At 38.6% G+C, this 20,692-nt stretch overlaps 1 protein-coding gene across 4 annotated transcripts; it reads right to left on the bottom strand.

The window, feature by feature from the left end:
- Positions 1 to 571: 571 nt before the first annotated feature.
- Positions 572 to 14,985, bottom strand: LOC116230774 (arylsulfatase D-like). 4 transcript variants are annotated; one of them, XM_090126118.1, is made up of 12 exons: positions 14,967 to 14,985; positions 14,112 to 14,183; positions 12,287 to 12,336; positions 11,913 to 12,062; positions 10,907 to 11,028; positions 9,390 to 9,512; positions 5,394 to 5,817; positions 4,388 to 4,524; positions 3,698 to 3,832; positions 2,969 to 3,131; positions 2,560 to 2,681; positions 572 to 1,935 (listed from the first exon to the last, which is right to left on the bottom strand). In XM_090126118.1, the coding sequence occupies exons 3-12, from the start codon at positions 12,310 to 12,312 to the stop codon at positions 1,565 to 1,567; spliced, it is 1,773 nt and encodes a 590-aa protein (XP_089982244.1). In that variant the 5' UTR covers positions 12,313 to 12,336; positions 14,112 to 14,183; positions 14,967 to 14,985; the 3' UTR covers positions 572 to 1,564. The 4 variants fall into 4 exon arrangements, with proteins under 4 accessions (XP_089982244.1, XP_031451993.2, XP_089982251.1 ...); XM_031596133.2 differs by lacking the exon at positions 14,967 to 14,985 and adding an exon at positions 14,503 to 14,877; XM_090126125.1 differs by lacking the exon at positions 14,112 to 14,183.
- Between the last annotated feature and the right edge of the window lie 5,707 nt (positions 14,986 to 20,692).

The following is a 20,692-nucleotide window of genomic DNA, read 5'->3' as shown; positions in this document are numbered from 1 at the left end:
ACAGGGAACAAAGCTTTCATTCCCCTTGATACCTGTGCTTTCATGGGCAAACACCAGTGACCAACACCAATAGCTCAGATATTTTCCTGTACCCTCTAGCCCCAAACAGACACCCTACAGTGCTATTAAGTGTTCCTGTCAAAGAAAAAAAAGGGTTCAGTTATATACACAGGTCTTATACTCACATATTTTTAAAGGTATTAAAAAACAGAGGATGTAAAATCCCTGGCTTGAGAATGGATGTGAGTCTCGGAAAAAAAAAATTAAAAAATAATAAATGTCCTGCAGTAAATTCTTGTAAAGAAAATGTTGGATATTGAATATGAACTTTAAATCTAGCCAAGAAAGAACAAGTGAAATCAAATAAATTCAAATAAGAAATAAAGTGCATATTCTTAACCACGGAATAATTAAGCAAGAATTTGGTATATGTGAAATGATGGATTCACTTCATCCCTTGAAGTTTTCACAGTAGGACTGAGTGTTTTTCTCAACAAAGTGAGCAGTGAAGGAGCATCTGGGTACTCATCTGGGAGCAACAATCTGTGAAATGCATGAAATCACAGCACGCAATACAACATTGCTTTTAAGCTGTAGGACTTTTTATTTGCCTGTAGGTTTCTCAATGAATGAATTGAGGGAAACAAGGGGGCAAATAAAAGCAAAATAAGCTAAACATTTACCAAAGGAGAGAAATGAGTCCTAGCCATTTCTAGGGCACTGACGTAACTTATGTGACCAGTGCTCAAATGACTTTGTACTTGTGTGACCATCAGTATCACTATGCACTTGCTAGTGCTGCTTAGGAAGTTGGTTACAATAGGGTTTTGGAAAAAGAAACTTTTTTTTCTTTTTGTGTTCTCCATAAAAAGAAACTGACTGTAAGCAGATGACACCTATCCCCAGAAAGCACTGGCAGATCCAGCTCATATATATCCAAACTTGATGCCTCAACTAGGTAGTCACTCCTGATGAAGAAGCCCCAGGCTAACCAGCTGCCATCATCACTGCTGTTGGAGGGGCTAGCTACAAGGAAGGAAGCTACTTTTAGAGGAGATTCTGTGAGGAAATATTCTGGAAATATTATGGAGGTAGGAGGAAAACTAGTCTGCAAAAATATATTACAGGGATATCTAGCATTGTCATTAACTGTAAAAAAGAAAGGAAACCTTAATCCCTGAATGATTTACAAATTCTGAAGAAAAAAAAACCAACCAACCAAAATATCTAAATATACATTCATAAACAACAAAAGACAAGTTGTATAATTACTGGTAAAAGTCTAATGTTGTTACATTTCAGTGTAATCGAATTATTCATTCAGTCATTAGCACATGCAAGTTAAAACACGCTCTTCAGATCATACTGCTCTTCTCCCTTCCTGAGAGTGTCCAGTCTAAAGCAACCTTTACCAAATAATGTGCAATTTACTGGAACAATTCTCAAATAAAATCTCTGTTAAAAACAAAACAAAACAAAAAACCTAAACAAACAATCCATTAATAAACACTGCACAGAGAAAATATTCATGATCTAAAACCTTGTGTAACTTCAGTTATTTCCTTTATAGGTCAGCAAGTTTATCATCACCTTCTTTATCACACCAACAGAATGGGAATGTCCCACAACAGGGCTGCAGCCACGGCTTCCAGATGATATTATACACGGAGAGCTGCTGTGGGACTGCAGTCAGTGTCCTGCGGTGCTCTTCAATGGCCCTCCCAATCTGCTCTATTACAGTGTCAAAGAGGGGCTCAGTGTCAGCTGACAGAGGCTGGGACTCAGAAGGGTCTCGTGAGAGGTCATACAGTAGTGGAGGGTCATGATGGGTCACGCCTTCCCCAAAACATGGGCAAAATCCTCTGTCGTAACAAGCTCCAGCCCCGAGTGGACGGAAGTTTGGGGTCACATAATGAGCCTTCCAAATGGCTCCACCTGCCAGGAAAGAAAAAAGGCTCAGAATGATACTGATGGTTATTATCACCAAACATTAGAGGACTGAGTGTTTTCCTAGAGTTCATTTTTGTGAGATTGGTTCGCATGTCGGGTCTACGTTAACTACTTGATATTTGCAATTTCATTTAAATTGAATGACACAAAATATGAACTAATACTGTAAAATGATTTCTGATTTTTCTAAATTTCTTCAAAATTTTTAGCAAATATCACTTATGCCTATTTTTGTTATTTTACACAGACAAGAAAAAAGATTTGGGGTTTCCATGACTTTTTCCTTGTTAGGGTAGAAGGATGGATAAAGCACCAATACAGACTTCTCCTTGAGACAAGGAAGGCATGGATTCTCCAGGCCTTGCATTCAAATAGATAGATGAGCAAGACCCATCCTGAACTCCAGTATTCTACTTGGTACTACAGAGCTTGTGTCACATACTTAGAAGCCATGAGCAAATACTTTGTGTCACAAAAGTACAGGCAATGTTCTTTATCATCTTACACATGGAACTATTTGGAAAGCTTGAATTCCCCCCCAAAATGGGTAAACAAATCTGTCCTACTGTAGACTAAATTGAGTTCTTGAGCAATAATAATTGTACTCACTGTCCTTCTGGTGCCATCGCACAGCATGTAAATGAGTGCCACAGTAATGAAACAGGAACTTGTGCTCTGAGTGCTCAACTGTTCCTTGCAGTAAAGGCATCAAATCCCGGCCATCAATTACTCTAACAGAAAAAATGGAGATCATCAGATTGGGGACAACTGTCCAGTTCTGCATTCCCTCTGGACTCCTCTGGTTGGAATTGACAGCTCTGAACAAAGAAGATGCTTGTAGACTATAAGCAGATGTTGAATCTCAAATGCAGAGAAGAGGTGACTGAGCTAGAGTGACTTATGTGCCTAGAAAAGGAGCAGGAGTGGAAAAGAAAATGTCAGACCCTTAGAATGTATTTCAAAAATAGGTTTTCTATTATCTTGAGAGAAAAGGAGGAATAAGGACACTTGTTTGTACCTGTCCTGAGGTACCACTCCTCCAGCCAAATGAACTACTGTGGGATAAATGTCCATAAGGCTGGTAGGTTCATCGATCACTTTGCCCGCAGGTAACACTCCTGGCCATCTAAATATCCCTGGGACACGGATTCCTCCTTCCCAGCCTCCCATAGCTTTTCCACCTTCCATTGAAAAAAAAAAAAAAAAAAAAAGCCCCTAAATTTTCATTAAAATAATGCTTAATTTTAGATGAATCTTCTGTATTAGCATAAACTCTCTAATGTTATCTTCTTGAGTCTTCCTCTTAGTTCACGACTAAGCTCCTTCTCATTAGCACCACTGATAACGTATTCACTCAATCACTCCAAGTTACCTACTACTCTCACTTCTTTTTGTTGTTCTATAAGCAAGCTGCAACATTAGAACTCAGTGTGGATAACATTTTTAGGTATAAAGTGATTTCCCCATATAAAATGCTTGCTGCAGTTAAAGCAAAGTTTCAGATATTATCATATTTACAGACGTTAAGCATGCATAATAACGATTTGTGATCAGCTGCCCCTTGAGGAAGTGCCAGTTTGAAAATCATGGAACTATTTGCACATACTAGAATTGCGTACATTTTTGTATGCATAATTATCAACTCCCAGTAATAAAAACCTGTTAATTCTGAAATATGCAGTCTTACCTAAGCTTTAGTGGTATCCTAAATACTGTAGTAATTGTTGCTGGGTTGTCACCATCTTACCTCTGTATATTCCATTCCAACCACCCAGCTGCCTTTTGCCTTCTTGTCTTTCCAGCCATCCACCATGATCAGAGGCAAAGTAAACCAGTGTATTTTTTTTCAAACCTTCCTTGTCAATAGCATCTAGAACCTGCCCTGCAAACACAAGAATGCATATATATTTAAAAATTAAAAATACAGTTCACACAATATACTTTTTAGCCTCTGACTTGCAAACATTTATCTATGTAGGTATGGTCAATGTTTAAAAGAAAAGTTTTGCAGGACTAAGATTTATATTTGTTATTTCACTGTCTATAAAAGAAAAAATGGTGATGTGCTGTAACTCTTTTATAATTAGCATTTTAGAAAAGGAGTGCAAGAATGACAGTTACAGACCAGGAGCCTCTATTGTAAAGGAGAGAAGTGTGCTGTAAAATTATGTAAATAAAACGTTATTCAAGGCCTCAAAAACTTAGACTCTGCATTTGCAGAACGAAAAGACTCACTTGATCAAAGACTAGAAAATAAAAAGCTAACAGTGTAAACCAACAGTGACAGATATTGGGACTTTTTTCCTCCCTGCTGTTAATTCTGTTCCTTGTTCTTCTACTGACAGCTGCATTTTACTATAAAATGTGTTACTATACTTCATTGTACACAGCTAGGCATTAAGTAGCGGGAAACATTTTTTATTTGCTGGTGACTTACCCACCATCCAGTCCATCTCCTCTACATTGTCTCCATATAAACCATGGGTACTCTTCCCAAGAAACTTCTCTGATGTGAGTAGGGGGGTATGGGAGTGTAAAAAGGAAAGAAAGAGGAGGAATGGCTTGTGCTTATTTCTAAAAACAGAAATCAACACATGGTTACTAAGAGGAAGGGTCTCAATACTTACAGAGCTCAGTCATAATGGAAAATGGTACTATGATTTCATACATATTCCAATAGTAAACTCAGAAACATCTTACATTGTAAAGTATTAACACCCACCAATTAGGATCAATCTGATAAAATATTGTTTGGCTCTCTTTTTTTTTCCCCATTGAGTCATGCATAGAAAAGTTTCATACTGAAGCTCCATTTTCTGCTATTGCAAACTATCACAGTGCTACTGAAATGAAGAGGTTTGTCACCTGCCAGTTACTCCCCACATCAGTGTGCATGATATAGCTAATTCATCACTTTTCTTTCCTCTGCTGGCAAACACATTTCTCCTATCATTTGCCGTTAAAGAGAACTGGCCCTTATATGGAGCCCTGTTGAACCTCACCAGCGACTGGCTGCCAGCCTGTTTTGACCCCATTTAGTAGAAGTGCCCCCCCAGACAGTTGTTTACCCATCACATTATGTTTTTGTCTAGCTGTATGTGTGACATTTTGTCCTGTGAGAAACAGTATGAAAAGCTTTGCTGAAATCCAGAAAGATTACATTAACTGGCTTCCCTTTGACAAGTACATGGGTAGTTTTGTCAAAAAAAAAAGATTAAGTTGATTAAAAAGGACTTTCCCCTCGTGAACCCATGTTGGCTGTGGCCAATGACTGCACTGTCTTTTGTTTTAGTACTATAGTATCATTATTAGTATATAATAATATTTATTATAACATCTTCTGTTAAAGAAATTACAGAGACTTCACAGAGGAAAATGCTGTTTAAAAGTTGAAAGACATGCAAAAAAACAGAATAAATGTTTGTAATGGAAATTCACATTACCTTTCAATAAATGAAATGGACTCTCTCAAAATAAAAGATGTAGTCCTCTCTGTCACCATTGGTTGCTCAGTGACTTCATGGTTTCTCATTATAATGCAGTTCCAATATCTTACAAATCCATAACTTGAGAACCAGGACACAAAGAAAAGGAGACTAAACAGAGCAAGGCAGGTCACTGTTTTCCAGTGGACAGAAAACAAGCCGATGAGTCTCCCTAGGGCAGTGGTGAGTGTAGCAAGGGCAATCATCTGAGTATAAAGCCAAACTTTCCTTCTGAAGGCTCTATCCATTTCTGGTTCTTCTGTTGTTTGGCAGTCACTTATTAGCGTAAAAGGCATCCCATAAAAATAATCAAAGCCATGGTTCAAAGGGTGATGACAATGGTCGTTTCGGTGTTCACAGTTAACACCTAGATGCCACTTCCCTGAGAATGCATATCATTAAAAGGTAAAGAAATAATATGTAAAAATGAGCTTTTCTTCAGTAAAACATTTCTCAAAAAATGTTTTGTTTTGTTTTCTTTTTCCTTGCTTGTGGCAACTTCTTCTTCCTACAGATACATACTTAAATATGCACGGATAAAATGGGGTATATCTTATAACTGATGAATGTTAAGCACTATAAATTATCAATTTCCACCAGAGTTATTGGTTCTCTGTATACATATTCATGCTTGTAGCCACAATCAAATACAAATAAGTCTGGACTATAAACAGAACTAGATATATGGAAAAAATCAGTTTTTCATAACTCTACAAAACATATGGCCTTCTTGAAGATCTGTCAGGTATGAAATGGAAGAAGGGAGACCTTTGGAAATCACAGGGAATAATAACACTGTTCTACTGTCTTTTTACTTTCAAGATGCTATGAAGACTTGTTTCTGGAAAGTTTTTAATAACTTAATGGAAGCATTTCAGCAAGACTCAGTGATGCGTGGTGTCCATCAGATAGCATATATCTCAACAGTGTTTTTTTCAGGTAAACCACAGAATCCAGGCTTAAGCTCAAGAAGTCTGGATTTATCATGAAACTGTACGTTTAAGTCAGTTTGTTGATAATCTTATCTCCATATCCTGAATGAGAATAGAATTATTTGTTTTATTTTTTTGCTCTTTATTTGTATTTAATCATAAACAGTCAAAGTGTTTTTCTTTTAAAGTCTTCGAATATCAAAAGGAAGACCTCGTGGCATTTTACAATACCATGTGTTCCTTTTTATGATCAGATGTCCACTATTATGATGAATGGCACATCAAAATTATGCTTTTCCTTCCTTTTAAGTCTATGCAATCAGACTGGTTAGGTACTTACACAGAAACACAAGTCGGCTCCTTTGGCTCAAACACTGAGGCTCAAGAATATCTGAATCAAGTGACAAGAATCTACTTCTTTTGTCTTGTGCAAGAGGTGCAGTTTAATTACTTTTTAAAACCTCTAATGCAATGGAGGCCTTGGATGTCAGATTTATAGATCAAAATGAACCCTTAGAATTTTACTAAAAAACTAATTTGCAACCAGTTCTTATTGTGGATTAAAGAACTGTGCACTTACTGAAATACATTATCCTAAACAAAGAAAGAAAGTTACTTTTTTGGATGTTAATATAAAGAAAGGGGAAAGCTATATTTTAGGTGCATTAATTAATTAGAGCCAAAATGTATATTCAGTTTACCTGTTAATATATTTAGAGCCAGCTGTAAAATGAAACAGGTTTGTAATAAAAACCTAGATGTATTGGTCATAAATACAGGTGCATCTAAAGCATTCTTGGACTTCAGAAGTACTTTGACACCTTAATCTCTAGTTGAGTTTGATAAAGGTTTTCTTCCAAGAAGCTCAAAACTACAGAAGTTAAATTGTCTAATAAGGATAAATTATTCCTTGAGGGTGTATGTTATACAGCATTGGCTTTATGACTTACAAGAACACTGCAAAGCATTTCCTGACATCAAACCACTGTTTATCAGTAGGATTTAACTTTGCAATTAAACTGGTTGTTCTCAGAACAAACTAATGACAAACCATTCAGCTGCAGCAATTAAGTGGCCATTTGATTGTAATGAGATGGAAAGATGTTATTTAAGATTTCTTGTTTTGTGACTTGAATGTTATTTATTCTTATGGTTTCTTTTGGTAGTTTTTTATTTTTCTTTTATGTCACTCTACCACCTAAAAAGTTCATATAATCAGAATCTATGAATCTAGATGAACTACATCTAGATTACCTAGAGTGACTAAAAGACACTCTCAGGGAAGTGAATCAACAGGAGGAGAATCAACTCTTTGAAATGGTAGATAACAGCAGGACAAGGGGAAATGGTTTTAAGTTGGAGGAGGGAAGATTTAGGTTGATGTTGGGGGGAAGTTCTTTACAGAGAGTGGTGAGGTGCTGGAACAGGCTGCCCAGAGAGGTTGTGGATGCCCATCCCTAAAGGTGTTCAAGGCCAGACTGGATGGGGCCCTGGGCAGCCTGGTCTAGTATTAAATGTGGAGGTTGGTGGCCCTGCCTGTGGAGGGGGGGTTGGAGATTTGTGATCCTTGAGGTCCCTTCCAACCCTGGCCATTCTGTGATTCTGTGATAGCTGAAAAGCCAGGGAAAACGGTGGCCCATTTTGCTAGATATCTCCCAGGTGGGATGCAGCAATCTCCCCACAGGGCAATTCTTTTTCAAAATGGGGACAAATCTGATTATTTCATTAGTGATTAAATGCTGATGCCAAGCTGAAGAACTTGGCTAATGGGAACAGGCTATTTTACAATATTGCTACAAATCCAACAGAAAGATTTGTTAATATAGAACTTAAAATGCTTGGAAGGCTGCACTTTGTTTGCTGTTGTTGTTTATGTCTACAATTTATCCTGCTGGATGAATATAAATCCATTGCTGCAGACATTTTTTTTGCAGTAAATTCAGTTTACTTGTGCAACTATTGTTGGTTTTTTTTTTTTTTTTTTTTGTGTGTGTGTGTGTCGGTCATAGATTTTGGCTATGGGCATTTAGAGGCTTGGATGAAGTAAGGCAAATCACTGAATATTCATCTCAGGAACATTCATGTTTCCTCAGTTCTGCACTGCCATGTGACATATCTAAGATAAATAATCATTTGAAACTGCATCACGAGGAAAAGTTACAACTATATTAAAAAAGCCTGTAAAATATAAAGCAAAATGGAATTTCTATTAATGCTGAAGGATGCAATGTTTTGAGGGTTTTGCTTAAATAATGGTGAACTACAGTGGCATGATGTACTTAAAAAGAAATAATTGCTTTGTTTCTGTTTTTGAAAGACCAAATTCCATGACATTTTGAACTGATTCTGCTGTTTTAAGCAGCAGCTGTTCCCTTCTGTGCAAGTTGCAAGTCTGCTCTTTTCCATACAAACCATAAACATGCATATTTACATGAAATTCATGTATTTGCTTTCTTGTTAAATACCACTGGAATAACTGGTAGAATGGCATTCAATAAATATATATAACAACATATTTTCCAATATATTTTTTGATGACCTAATGTCAACACGCTTGAAAGTAGGCCAACAGTAAAGGTCATTCTTTTTGTCAGACATTTCTTCTTTTATGCGATTCTTTTTGGTCAGAACATGATATACTTGGATCACAGAATCACAGAATTGCCAGGGTTGGATCAGGAAATACAAATATTACTGCTGAGGTATGAGCATTTGCTAAAGAAACTGAGGGGTTTGAGTGAGATTTATGGGTGAAACATGGGTGTAAACCATTAAATATTAGGAGGAAATTTCTTTCTCAGAGGGTGATGAGGCATTGGCAGAAGTTGCCCAGAGAAGCTGTGGTGCCCCATCTCTGGAGGCTCTCAAGGCCAGGTTGGATGGGGCCCTGGGCAGCCTGAGCTGGTGGAGGGCAGCCCTGACCATGACAGGGGTTGTGGCTGGGTGGGCTTTGAGCTCCCTTCCCGCCTAAGCCATTCTATGATTCTATGATTGATCCTATGATTCAGAAGCATTTCCATACCGATTAGTCCTGTGCTGTAGCCTTGTTGCTGCAGTATTTTGGAAAAAGTGGTCTCATTTGGAGGGAGCCCTCCTGAACCGCCATTCCAAAAAATAACACGGTAATTGTTTATAGCATCCATTCCTACAAAACATAATAGTAAAAAAACTCAATGAGTATAACTGGTAGTTTTATGAAACGGACTTTCTTGTTTCCTGGTTTCATTGGTATTAAGGATTAAATGTTTATCCTAATGCTGTTAGCTTGGAGACATGAATCTAGGACAATGGACAAGAAAGAGTTAAATCTCTCAATTGCATATAATAGCTATCTTTCTCTTCAGCTCACACTGTACCATTTTAATCTGCACTGGCACAGTTGCACAGATGCATTTACATGTTGCAGTAACATCCAGGCTGCAAGAAGTGCACTGGCCTCGTGCAGTGGTGAGGACAGGGAGCACAGGAGGGAGATTTTGGCCCTCTGTCACCCTCAAACTCCACCATGCATAAGGCTGCCTGGAAACTCACAATGCTCTGTGGAGTGGCAGAGCCAGTATATGGCTGCTGAAACCCACAGAGAAGCTACATGGCACCGCGGTCTTCTCCACATCTGCAGGTTTATACCCTGTTACTCAACATTATATACTGACATAACCCTGTCATATGATGTAATGTAAAGTATGAAATGCCATGGAAGCACTGGATGTCCTGGCCTTGCTGTTATAGTGGGAGACTATACAAGCGCATGTACATTTTCCAGTCTCAGTGCATGTTATGAGTACAAAAATAGGATTACATATTGGCTTCAAAATGCCTTAGGAATGAAGGCACTGAGGATCATTTCCAATAGGACCAGTATTATAGTCACTGCTAGAAACATACAGAGCCACTTGTTTATCATACTTCTTCAGCTCAAGAATGCATTTTGACAGGATAGTAGTTTTAATTCAAAAATAGAACTGAGAAAAATAATACAGCTGTCAAACTGTAATTATGTAGGACAGATGCATTCTGATCCACAGATAATAAATCTATTCTGCAAACAACTTGCTCTGTATCCAGACTGGAGGGAATAGACAGAAATCTATAGAGATCTACTCTGTTCCCTTCAGGGCTGCACTATTGGAAGTACAACTGGGACTACAAATGGGGAATAACCCATAACAGAAATTAATGCAGAAATTAATGTAACTAGAGTTTTAAAGATATGTTACTTTTCCTGTTCTTTGTAATGACTTATCTGAAGATAAAAAGCAGTACCAACTTCATTCTGTCTGCACTAGAGCACCAAAAGGCAAACAGAGTTACTAGGTGATGGGGAGCAATCTACTCTGCAGAGCTGGCTTTTACCCCCCCAGGCTGGGTCACTGTACCCCATAAATACAGATGCAACATCAAAGGTATTAGACCTAGCTGGTGAGTCTTCATGTGTCTTCATGTCCACAGCACTCTCATTTCTTTTGTGCCGAACATATATAGCACTTCCATTCAGCAATAAAGTAATGTTTAAAGGCCACTTGACTGTGCAAAGCAAACCTGATCGAATGGGATATCTGCCAGTGAGAAACGCTGCTCTGCTGGGGGTGCAAAGTGGAGCTGCAGTGATGTGTTGGGTCAGCTTCACTCCTTCCCTTGCCAAGCGATCAATGTTTGGAGTCCTAAAAGCACAACCAGCATTGTCAGATAATAATCACAGAGCCTTCAAAGGAATGGGTATGAGGAATAATACACTTACCTCTGTTTTGGGAATCTTTTTGTATTTGAATTATTTTATCTTTTTTATTTTCTTATTTATATTCTTATATATATATATATATATATATATATTTCCCTTCATTAAAAAGAAAAAAAAAGCTATCTGGATAAATTTCAGGGCAATTATTCCTTCTTATTTCCTAGATGCTACTGAGGGTGTTCGTGAAAGGCACCTAACCGCTATTGAACTCAAGCCTTGAGGATGATCTTATGCTGGAGGCCAACCCATGCAGAGATGCTTGCCAGAAACTTGCTAGTTGGTGTCAATCAGGGTGAGATTCTGAGAACTTTTCTGGCTTAGGGGGATGATCACACAAAGTTTGGTGACAAGCTGGTAGGAGGCCAAAAGGCATTAATGTGGCATGATTTCCAAAGAAAAGGCAAATTCTATGTCCTCAAATCCTGTAAACAGAAGTATTTCCTATTAACATAATTCACATCAGTGATTCGCTTGATGTAAGTCTTAGAAAGAATGACAAAGCACTTGAAAGAGGAGACTTGAAAGAGTATTTCTATCTTCAGGTACTTGCAAGTGCTTAGCATTTCTCAGTTTACATATTCCCACATAAGAACAGCTCTGCATAGCAGAGCTGGCCCCGGGAATGCCCTCTAGGATGTAAGATACTCCAGGTAGTCTTATTTACATTTACATAGTGACTCCCAAAGGAAATCTCCCCAGTTCTCCAGTAAATGAATTTGAAAACCGCTGAAAATGGCTGGTGATGGGAAGAAGACTGAAGGCTTGCATCAAATATCAACTCTATTCATTATTATACTGTTTCCTTACCTGATAGTATCATTCCCATAGCAACCTACATCCCCTATACCAAGATCATCAGCCAACAACAGGACAAAGTTTGGCTGAGTGATAATGGAAGGCTGTGTCATTAGTGGCTGCAGAAGCAGACTGAAAATCAGGCCTTTGAGCAGGCATGACCTGAAACACAGAAGAAGAAAGGAAGCCAATGATCTGACTATTCATTCCTCTAATATTACAATGGTAAAAGCAAGAACCAACCAATCAAACAAACAGAAAATCAGATTTTGAGTATGCTTTACAGAAAGCCCATTCTTTTATAATACAGTGATCTGTCATTATTAAAGTTAGATGGCTTCAGATTTAATAATAATATTAAAATAATTAATGAACTTTTTTCATACCAATGTGATATTTGTTGCCAAATCATTTCTGCATTAGGAGAGTTCAGATCCTGTAAAAACGAGAGAAAGAGCCTGGTTAAGTCTGCATCTTTCTAGTTGTCACTGCCATAAAAATAGATAAAAAAAACTTAATCAAAGCCCATCACCATCCATTTACTTGTTTTAGTTTGACTTTGATCAGCTTGTAAATGAAGACGAGTAAAAGCATTAATGTTATTTTTATTGATAGGATGTCTTCATTTCTTAGAGGAATTTTGCCCTTTTGTGAAGATGTTTCACTTAAAATAGCAAAATAATTCTCCTTTGTTACACAGCTCAGCTTTTTAAAACATAGTATTTAGTCAAAAGGAAGTTAAAATCTTTTTAAAATCCCATCCTTTCTATCATTTATTTTTTCTGAGTGATTTAATCACTGAGAGAGTAACAACCTGCTGCTTCTTTACATAATGTGCCAAGTTTCCTTTCAGGCTCATGAGATAAATCTTCAGCCATATAATCTCTAGTCACACTCTTTCAATGAAGAACAGAAGACACTACATTTGTGTCCTCTTATTGTTTGCCTTTAAACTCCGAGCTGAGCTTTTTCCACCTTTGTATGTGTCAGATTTTGGGGTTCTCTGCTATTTCTCCCCTCTGTCTACAGCTTTCTGCAAAGTTCCTATGGGGATTTTTCTTTGACTGCCAAGACAAGACAAACCATTAGAAAGTTTTAAAGTTAGAACCAAATGACCCTGCATCCCAGGCTTTTCAATAGAATCCGTTCAATTTTATCTCATGTCTTGTGGAACCATCCCCTGTCCCACTTTTCAAAATTGTGCTGGTTTAACATCTTGTTTCCCAGAAATGATAATATTTAGCATTTTAGTTAATAACCATGGTTAACACATTTTATTCCTCAATGTTATAAGCCTCAATGGGAAAATTTACTCCTCTACACTTAGAAAATTGTTATTTGGCCATTTACAATACCTCAATACTGATGCAACATTGCTATCTACAGACACTCAGGCTTCCGCACCTGGGCTTTTGTCTTTGCTGCATCCTAAGCCTATACAAGAAAGATATTGGTGTATACTGCAGTTTTACATATGCATACTATATGCCTCCAAAAGTCAAAATAAATGGGATGTGGAAATACTCAAATTTAGGTGTAATTTCTTATCTCAACCTGCCTGTGCTTTACAGTTGGAGTATCTTGCTTCAAAGCACAGGATGGAGCTCCAGGCTGGACTTCCTCAGAAGCTGGCTTTGAATAGCAGGTAATGTGCTGAAAACAGCTTGCTGCACTGCTTGACAGTTACCCCTGCCTGGCCACTGCCTCATTGATGGAAGTGGGAATGCTGCCAGAGAAACCGTAGCAGCTGCTGGGGGCATGAGGGCTTGTCAGAGAAGTTCTCCTAATTCTTCATTTTTTTGAGAAGTCAGCAGGGACCCTGTTGTGGGCAGCCAGCTTCTCTCCGGCCTGGCTGTGAGTGCTTTAGAGAATCAACACCTTGAGGGGTTTCCATAGCCAAGCTGCCACAAGCAGCTGCTCTGCACCTGAACTGAACCCAGCTGGAAGCAAAGTTCTCCTCCTGTCTCATTAGTTAGCACCTCCAGAAGTAGTATCCCTTTTTTCATCCATTTTTCATCCATTTAATCCTGAGGAGAAACAGCTTGCAGGTCTTCTATAGTTTACTGTTTTCCTTTACTGACTAAACATTTAAAGTCTCTTTACTTCTCTATCAAAATTCTCACAAGATAAACATTTATGTTTTCAGCTACACCGAGATTCACATTTCCCAACAACAGCAGCCACTTGTGAGATCAGCTTGGCAGCACTCACTGAAAGCTCTCACAGGTTATGTTCCATGCAGTTTGGTCCTTCTCAGTCTGTGAAAATGTCTTCTAAAATTTCCTATAGAAATAGGAAATAGACTTCATTTATGTAAAAAAAAAAAAAAAAAAAAAAACCAAAAAACCAAACCAAACCAAACAAAAAAAACCCACAAAACCAAAAAAACAACAAAACAGGCACATTCAGGATAAATATTCTGCAGCTAACTGCTCTCACTTTGAACACAGACATGAATGAGAACAATGCTGTTGTTAAGGGAAATGCCTTCTGAACACTTCCTTGAGATATTTTTATCTACAGCAGCAAGAAACTTTTCCAAATGCCCATTAAAAGGTTCCTGTGCATTTCCAGAGACAGGAAGGGAATATGAATACAGTACCTGGCAGTATCAGGTTAGGTTCAATGCAGGCAGCTGAGGCACTGGAGTGTGATCTTTCAGCCGACTTAAAACCATTCCAAACTTTTCAGCATGACCACTGCTACAGTGGTGCAGCGTCCTGGATCTGTTCTGAAGGCAGTCCTTAAATCTGCCTTGGCTGCTCATGCGCACTTCCCCCCAGGAAAGGCGTGCTCTACCGCAGCTGGATGGGCTGACTTGTGCTGGGGTCCCTCAAGGTGTGTGTACTGCTGCCATCTGCACAATGGCAACATTCATGCAGGCATGAGGGTCGGGCTGGTATGCCGGAGGCGCAGCTGAGTGGCTGCCTGCCCAGCCACTGGTTTCTCACGGGAAGCATACGATCTCCTTCAGGTCTGACATGCTCCAATAAGGATGCAGTAACAGCTCCTAATAAACCTCTCCTCACTTCCACTCAGAAAAAAACAGAAAAGTGCTGTACTTACAAAGCAGTATTTCTTTGCCTGTGGAAACTGAGCACGTATCTTCACTTTATAGCAGCCCTGAGTGCCTGCAGCAATGATGGTGTCACTTCTGCACTTGCGGTAGGATGCAGACTTAGGGTGTGGCGAAGAAGTGGAAGGAAGAGACTTGAATTCGCTTATCCAGAAAATGAGTCATTTGGTTTCTTGTCAGTGCTCAAAAGAATTGTTTAGCAACATACAAGGTAGTGCATACATTCTTGATTTTCTTGTTTGAGCCCTGTCACACCAAGTGTTTTGGAAAAGATACTATCAAACAGCAGTCTTGCAGTGCCAACAGAGAATTTCCTGTGCTTTCATATGTTAAAAGAGAAGAGAGGTTGTTAGGTTAGGATTTGGAGGTCCACCAATGGCAGTGCTCAGGTTGGTTTATTCATGGAGCACCTCCATGGCTGGTGTCAGCAATGTCAGCAGTGTATATTACCCCTCTTCCATTTTCTCCTCAAATTTCTGTGCTGGGATGATTACAGTTGGCACACACACAGGAGACGTGATGTGCTTGGTATCCCTTTTCTCCCTCAGTGCCTGCTCCTTATCCCCAACCTCCTCTATAATCACTCAATCTGTACATCTCTATTTCCTATTCCCCTTCACATTATTATTTCAAGATTCATTAACATGCAAAGGATTCCTTGTTGTTGGATGCCCTCTGCTGCTCCATGTTGTCTAAAAAAATGCACGTTTGGAGGTACTGTGTCTTTCTGTTCAGGATGCCATCAGTCCCAGTGCTGACTGGAGCAGGCTCTCATGTTTCTTATTATTTTATTGTTTCTTTTATTGCTTCTTATGTTTTTTTTCCATGACTTCTTACAAATTGTATGGTATTTGTAGTGGAGAACCACACTCTATAACTGCTATGTTATTTACTAAATTTACAGTGTAACAGAAAATTGAGTTCATGTCTGCAGTGACATGGCAGGAATGTACCTCCTATCTCCCTGTTTTATCTAGGGCCTTCAAACCCAGAAAAAGCTGAATCAGAGTACCACTGCAAGAAGCACTGCTTGAAATCTGCCTACTGGAAACTGACCCCTGGGCACAGCCATGGTGTGAGGAAGATATAGAAGGAAGAACAGACCTTGTGGTTTAAGCACACCCTTCTTATAACAGCAACTTGTATTTATTTTGGTGTATGATCTTGGAAGGGGAGAAAAATGAAAGCCACATACAGAGGGCTTCTCCCCTCTATGCTAAGCTAATGCTGTTTCCAAACACTGTGCTACCTAGCTCTGCCTATTTTCTGCGGACAATTTTTCAGAAAGTCTGTATTTATTCTGAACTAGGAATGAATGTGAAAGTATTGCACACTCTTTTACCCTCATTTTCTTTAGAATAGGTGCTGGAGGAAGTAGCACTTACTGGCCTTTGAAGTACTTAAAACATCTCAATCAGAAGCCCCAGACTGGTAGCAGTTTTGTATAGTATGATGATTAAGAAGCTCCCTCTAGTGACTAATATATTTTTGAAATCTTGTTGCATTTTAAAGAATATTTGATTCATTCTCTGCCTTTCTGGAAGTCACTGCTGTTTTTATTTTCTACTCAGCTAAAAAAATATATTTATTATTTATGAATTTTGTTCCCTTGATTATTTATTTTTCTGTTAGAAACAGTAGGTGTAAAAAGAGCACTTAAAATAGAAAAAATGCAATGGGCACAAACTGAAACATGAGAAACTCTGTCTAAATGTCAGGAAGCACTTCGTCACTGTGCAGGTGACGGAGCAGCAGCACGGGCTGCACAGAGGCTGTGGGCTGTCCTCCTTGGGCATCTCCAAAAGCTGCCTGGATGTGGCCCTGGGCTCCCTGCTCTGTGGGAAGGCCCTGCTTCTGCCTTCCAGCCTCAGCATTCTGTGGTCTTGTGAACCATGACTGACTGGTGTGAATCCCACCTTCTGTAAGAAAAGTAGAAGTTGGATCTCTTCAGGTAAGGGAAATGTTCAGCCAGTGATCCTCAGCAGAAAATAAATTTTCTTGTTCTGCCTGCACATAATTCAGACTAGTAAGACCATTGTGCTGCCCTTGGTCATGCCTATATTTTGTCCCAGGTTTACACATGCTTTTCTTTCTGATGCCTGCTTCCCATTCAGGACTGTACAGCCCTGTGCTATCCACAGGGGTAGTCACTGGTGTCTTTAATGCTCCAGAGGTTACCTGTCTCTTCTAAACACATTATTGCTCCCACTGCTGGCCCCTCTAGACTATGCAGACTGTTTACACATCCATAATGTCTGCACGGATGCTGCTATTTAGAAACTGTCACATGTAAGTTAAATGATTAATAAGAGGCAGGTGGGCTCCCATCTTCCCTTCCGCTGCAGTGAAGGTAGTTATAGCCAAATCTGTGTGAATATATATACATACCAGAATTTACAGAGCTTATTTCCTTTTTTTTTCTTCCATGAGAAAGAGAGTAGAAGATTTCAGGCAGTTGAGATGGCTAGACTAAAATTTACACTGAACATACTAGAGAAACAACAGCAAAACAAGAATGTACTGATCTTTCTGCTGGGGATATAGTGATGAGATCCAATAAAGATGAGCTATAAGATACAAAAGATAGATTTTTCTTTTGAAAATCTGTGGAAGCAACACATATATCTAATATGTTCTTAAAAACTCTGCCTTTTAAAACTGCTTAAACCTGTCAGGCTGGAATAAAGCACGTGCTTGAGAATCTGAAGGTATTACTTTCTTGTGTTTTATGAAGTTTCCAGCACTGCAGCTGTTCTTGCAGATACTGAGAGCTATACTGTTAGTGAAGAGCTAGTCGATCTATGGAGGGATGGTTAAAAGTATAAACTATTTCATTTCAGACTGTTTTCTTATGCTGAATTTAAATATATGGGTGGAGACGATCAAGAAAACTATGAGAATTTTACAAAATTATTTTAAAAACATGTTAATTTATAAGATAGTGAAAAACCACAAGCAGCTATTGACGCTGAAAGGAAAGAACTTGATAAATGTCATGGATTTTTAATATTTCCTAAACTTGAGTGTGAAGTCTAAATCATCTGTACTAATACACTTCTTCAAAAATTTTCAAGAAGTAGAGGTGGTTTTAGTTTCCATTGTTTATTCATGAGCAATTAATAATAATGGATATTAATAATTGGGAATCATACAAAATTCTAGTAAAAAAAACAACCTACAAACGTTGAGTATTCCATATTCAAGTCAATTTTTCTGTCTGTTGTAAAGTGATCCCATGAAAAACAACGTAAGTGAATCCACAATAGAGGAAATCTGTTACACAGCATCCACAGAGGTATGGAGTTTGAGAATGCAAAAGGTCTTGAGACTCCTTAAAAGTTGGGAGCAGTATCACAGAGCATGTGTTTCATGCAGATTACACATGGCTTGCAGGGCACAGCACAACACTTGTGTGTCTGAAAACAGCTCAAATAGCGAAGTCAAAAAGAGAGCCTGGAGTATGTTTTGGTAATAACTACTGTTCTAGAGTTACAGAAATGCTGCTCCTTGTTACTGCAGTTCACAGGCCATCTTAAAACTATGGTATTTTCCTGGCAATTGAGAAAAGCTGTAGTTTCTGAGTTTAGCATTTCAACAGCCATGACACAATTTGTTTTCAAGCCTACTAGTTGTAGTCCTTACCTCTGAAAAAATAATGAAGAGATAAGAGGATAATACTGACTTGTACATACAAATAGTTTCTGCTAAATCAAAGTCCTTTGAAACTGTATTTTTATATTACAAAGCATAAGGAGGAGCACTTGTCATTCAGAATTGAGAATCTATTTCATAAAACAAAATGTCTTGCCTATTTCAGATGACAAATTTCATGAATTATCTGCTGGAACAACTGAATGCATGAACTAATGACCCAGCACTGCAGAAAGGGGACACATGCATTCATAACAGGGATGTTTGCACTCCGGGAACACAGCTTTGCTCCAGAAATCAATGGTGAGAAAATTCCTAATAAAGCCACATGGAAACAGATTTGCTGTGATGGTCTACATGGAACAAAAACATGGATTAGTAGCTGTGAAATGTTTTTATATCAATGGCATTTTTAAGCCAAGGCTGTACTACAGTCTTCTGCTAGCATGGCTTAGTTGCTCAAGGTTGTGATCAACCAGTTCACTGTAGGAAATCAATGCCTAAAAGGAATGAAAATTCCAGAAATTAGGGTATTTTTGGTATAAAATGTGTATTCAGCAGGAGTGACTAACCAATGCCATGCCATCCAAATGCTCCTATAATGAATGTGGTCTCACTTTTTTCACTCATGAGTGTGCTGTATTTTCTTCTACCATCTCAGTTCTGTAGACTTTTGCAGGGAGGTAAGTAGACAAGCATACTGAAATATCCTTGAAGTTGTTGATTGCACCTTAAGAGCTGAGATCTGGAATTCAAATACTGTAGCATCAGTAGCCTTATAAAAATGCTGAGAAGTCTCTGTTTTTTCTTTTTTTAAAATTTAAATTGCCATTCATGTGCTGTCTCCAATTACCTACCCATTTATGAAGTTATAGATTGAATTCTTTTTCCCCCATGTGTACACTATATTTTAATATGTCTGATTTTTCTGCCCATTCCCTCCCTCTTGGCTTTTTGTGGTTTGTAATTAAACATGATGGATCCCTCCTTTAAAGGTTAGTGAACCAAATTCTACATGGGTAGCTTGGGGAAGGTCACCATTAAAAAGATATACCCACAGAGAAAAAGTTTATCTTTTTCACTTTTTATTTATATCTATGGAGGCATTAGGAAGAGTCACAGAACTTGACAATTGTCATTTATTTTGTTGTTAGAAAAGTTTAAGTAATGACCTCTTGATATTATATTAAGTAGATTTTCATACAAAGAACTGAAATTCCCTTCTTTCATTTTTAAACTGAACAGGACTCTAATATTTGGCAAAATAGCAAAATAATTCTTCAGGAAACAAAATTTCCTCATGCTTCAAGTGCTACGTATTTATTAACCTTTGCAGGCATTTAAAAGATTCCTTATTTTTAGTTTTTTTTTTCCTGGAATTTACCGGCTTGGATTTACCAATGACGCAGATCAGATTTCCCAGAAACTGCAGGCTTCCTTCCTTCCTACATTGCATTACAGACATTGGCCAGCTCCAATATATTAAACAAACCAAGAATTTCCCCTACAGTTTTATAGCTTAACTGGTCTTCAACCATAAGTGTTCAGCAATACCAAGTACTTTATTTCTGCTCTGCTGCCAAAGTCAACCTTTGTCTCTAGGGCCTTCTCCACCCTTTGATCAACACCAATATAGGCTTCATATAGATGAAGCCCATTTTTATCAAAGACCCATAGAGTCTCCAGACCTCAGATTTCTTTCCCTTGCAAACCCTTCCTTCTCCGGCTCCAATGCCCATAGCACATCCTGACCTAAGCCTCCTTGTTCCAATCTTTACCAGCGCTCAGCACTCCACTGCAGAAGGCCTGGAGATTCAAGTGCTCCCTGTGCAAATCCTTGTCAGTTCTCCAGCTCTGATGCTTTGGAGAGCCTGGTCTGTCTGTTTGGCAGCTGCTTTATATCTGCTAACGTACCTGGGGCCTGACCCTGCTGTGTCTCGTGACAGGAGCTAGTGCCTCTGCCAGCACCAGGGTTGTGCTATGTCTCTGCTCTCTCTCTGCCTTCATCTGCCCTGTTCTTATCTGGCTACGAAGGAAAAGAACTGTGCTTCAAGTTTGAAGCTCA

This window comes from Phasianus colchicus, chromosome 1, assembly GCF_987193195.1.
Source record: "Phasianus colchicus chromosome 1, bPhaCol1.hap1.1, whole genome shotgun sequence".
NCBI classification, from domain to species: domain Eukaryota; kingdom Metazoa; phylum Chordata; class Aves; order Galliformes; family Phasianidae; genus Phasianus; species Phasianus colchicus.
Note: the sequence above shows the minus strand (reverse complement) of the source record. Positions and strands in the feature narration are given on the sequence as shown.

Coding starts and splice junctions, on each gene's coding strand:
- LOC116230774 (XM_090126118.1), bottom strand. CDS start 12,312: ATGATTTGGCAACAAATATCACATTG. Junction 3,132..3,697: donor TTGGAATGGAATATACAGAG/GTAAGATGGTGA, acceptor TTTCAATGGAAG/GTGGAAAAGCTATGGGAGGC. Junction 2,682..2,968: donor GGAGTGGTACCTCAGGACAG/GTACAAACAAGT, acceptor TTTTTCTGTTAG/AGTAATTGATGGCCGGGATT.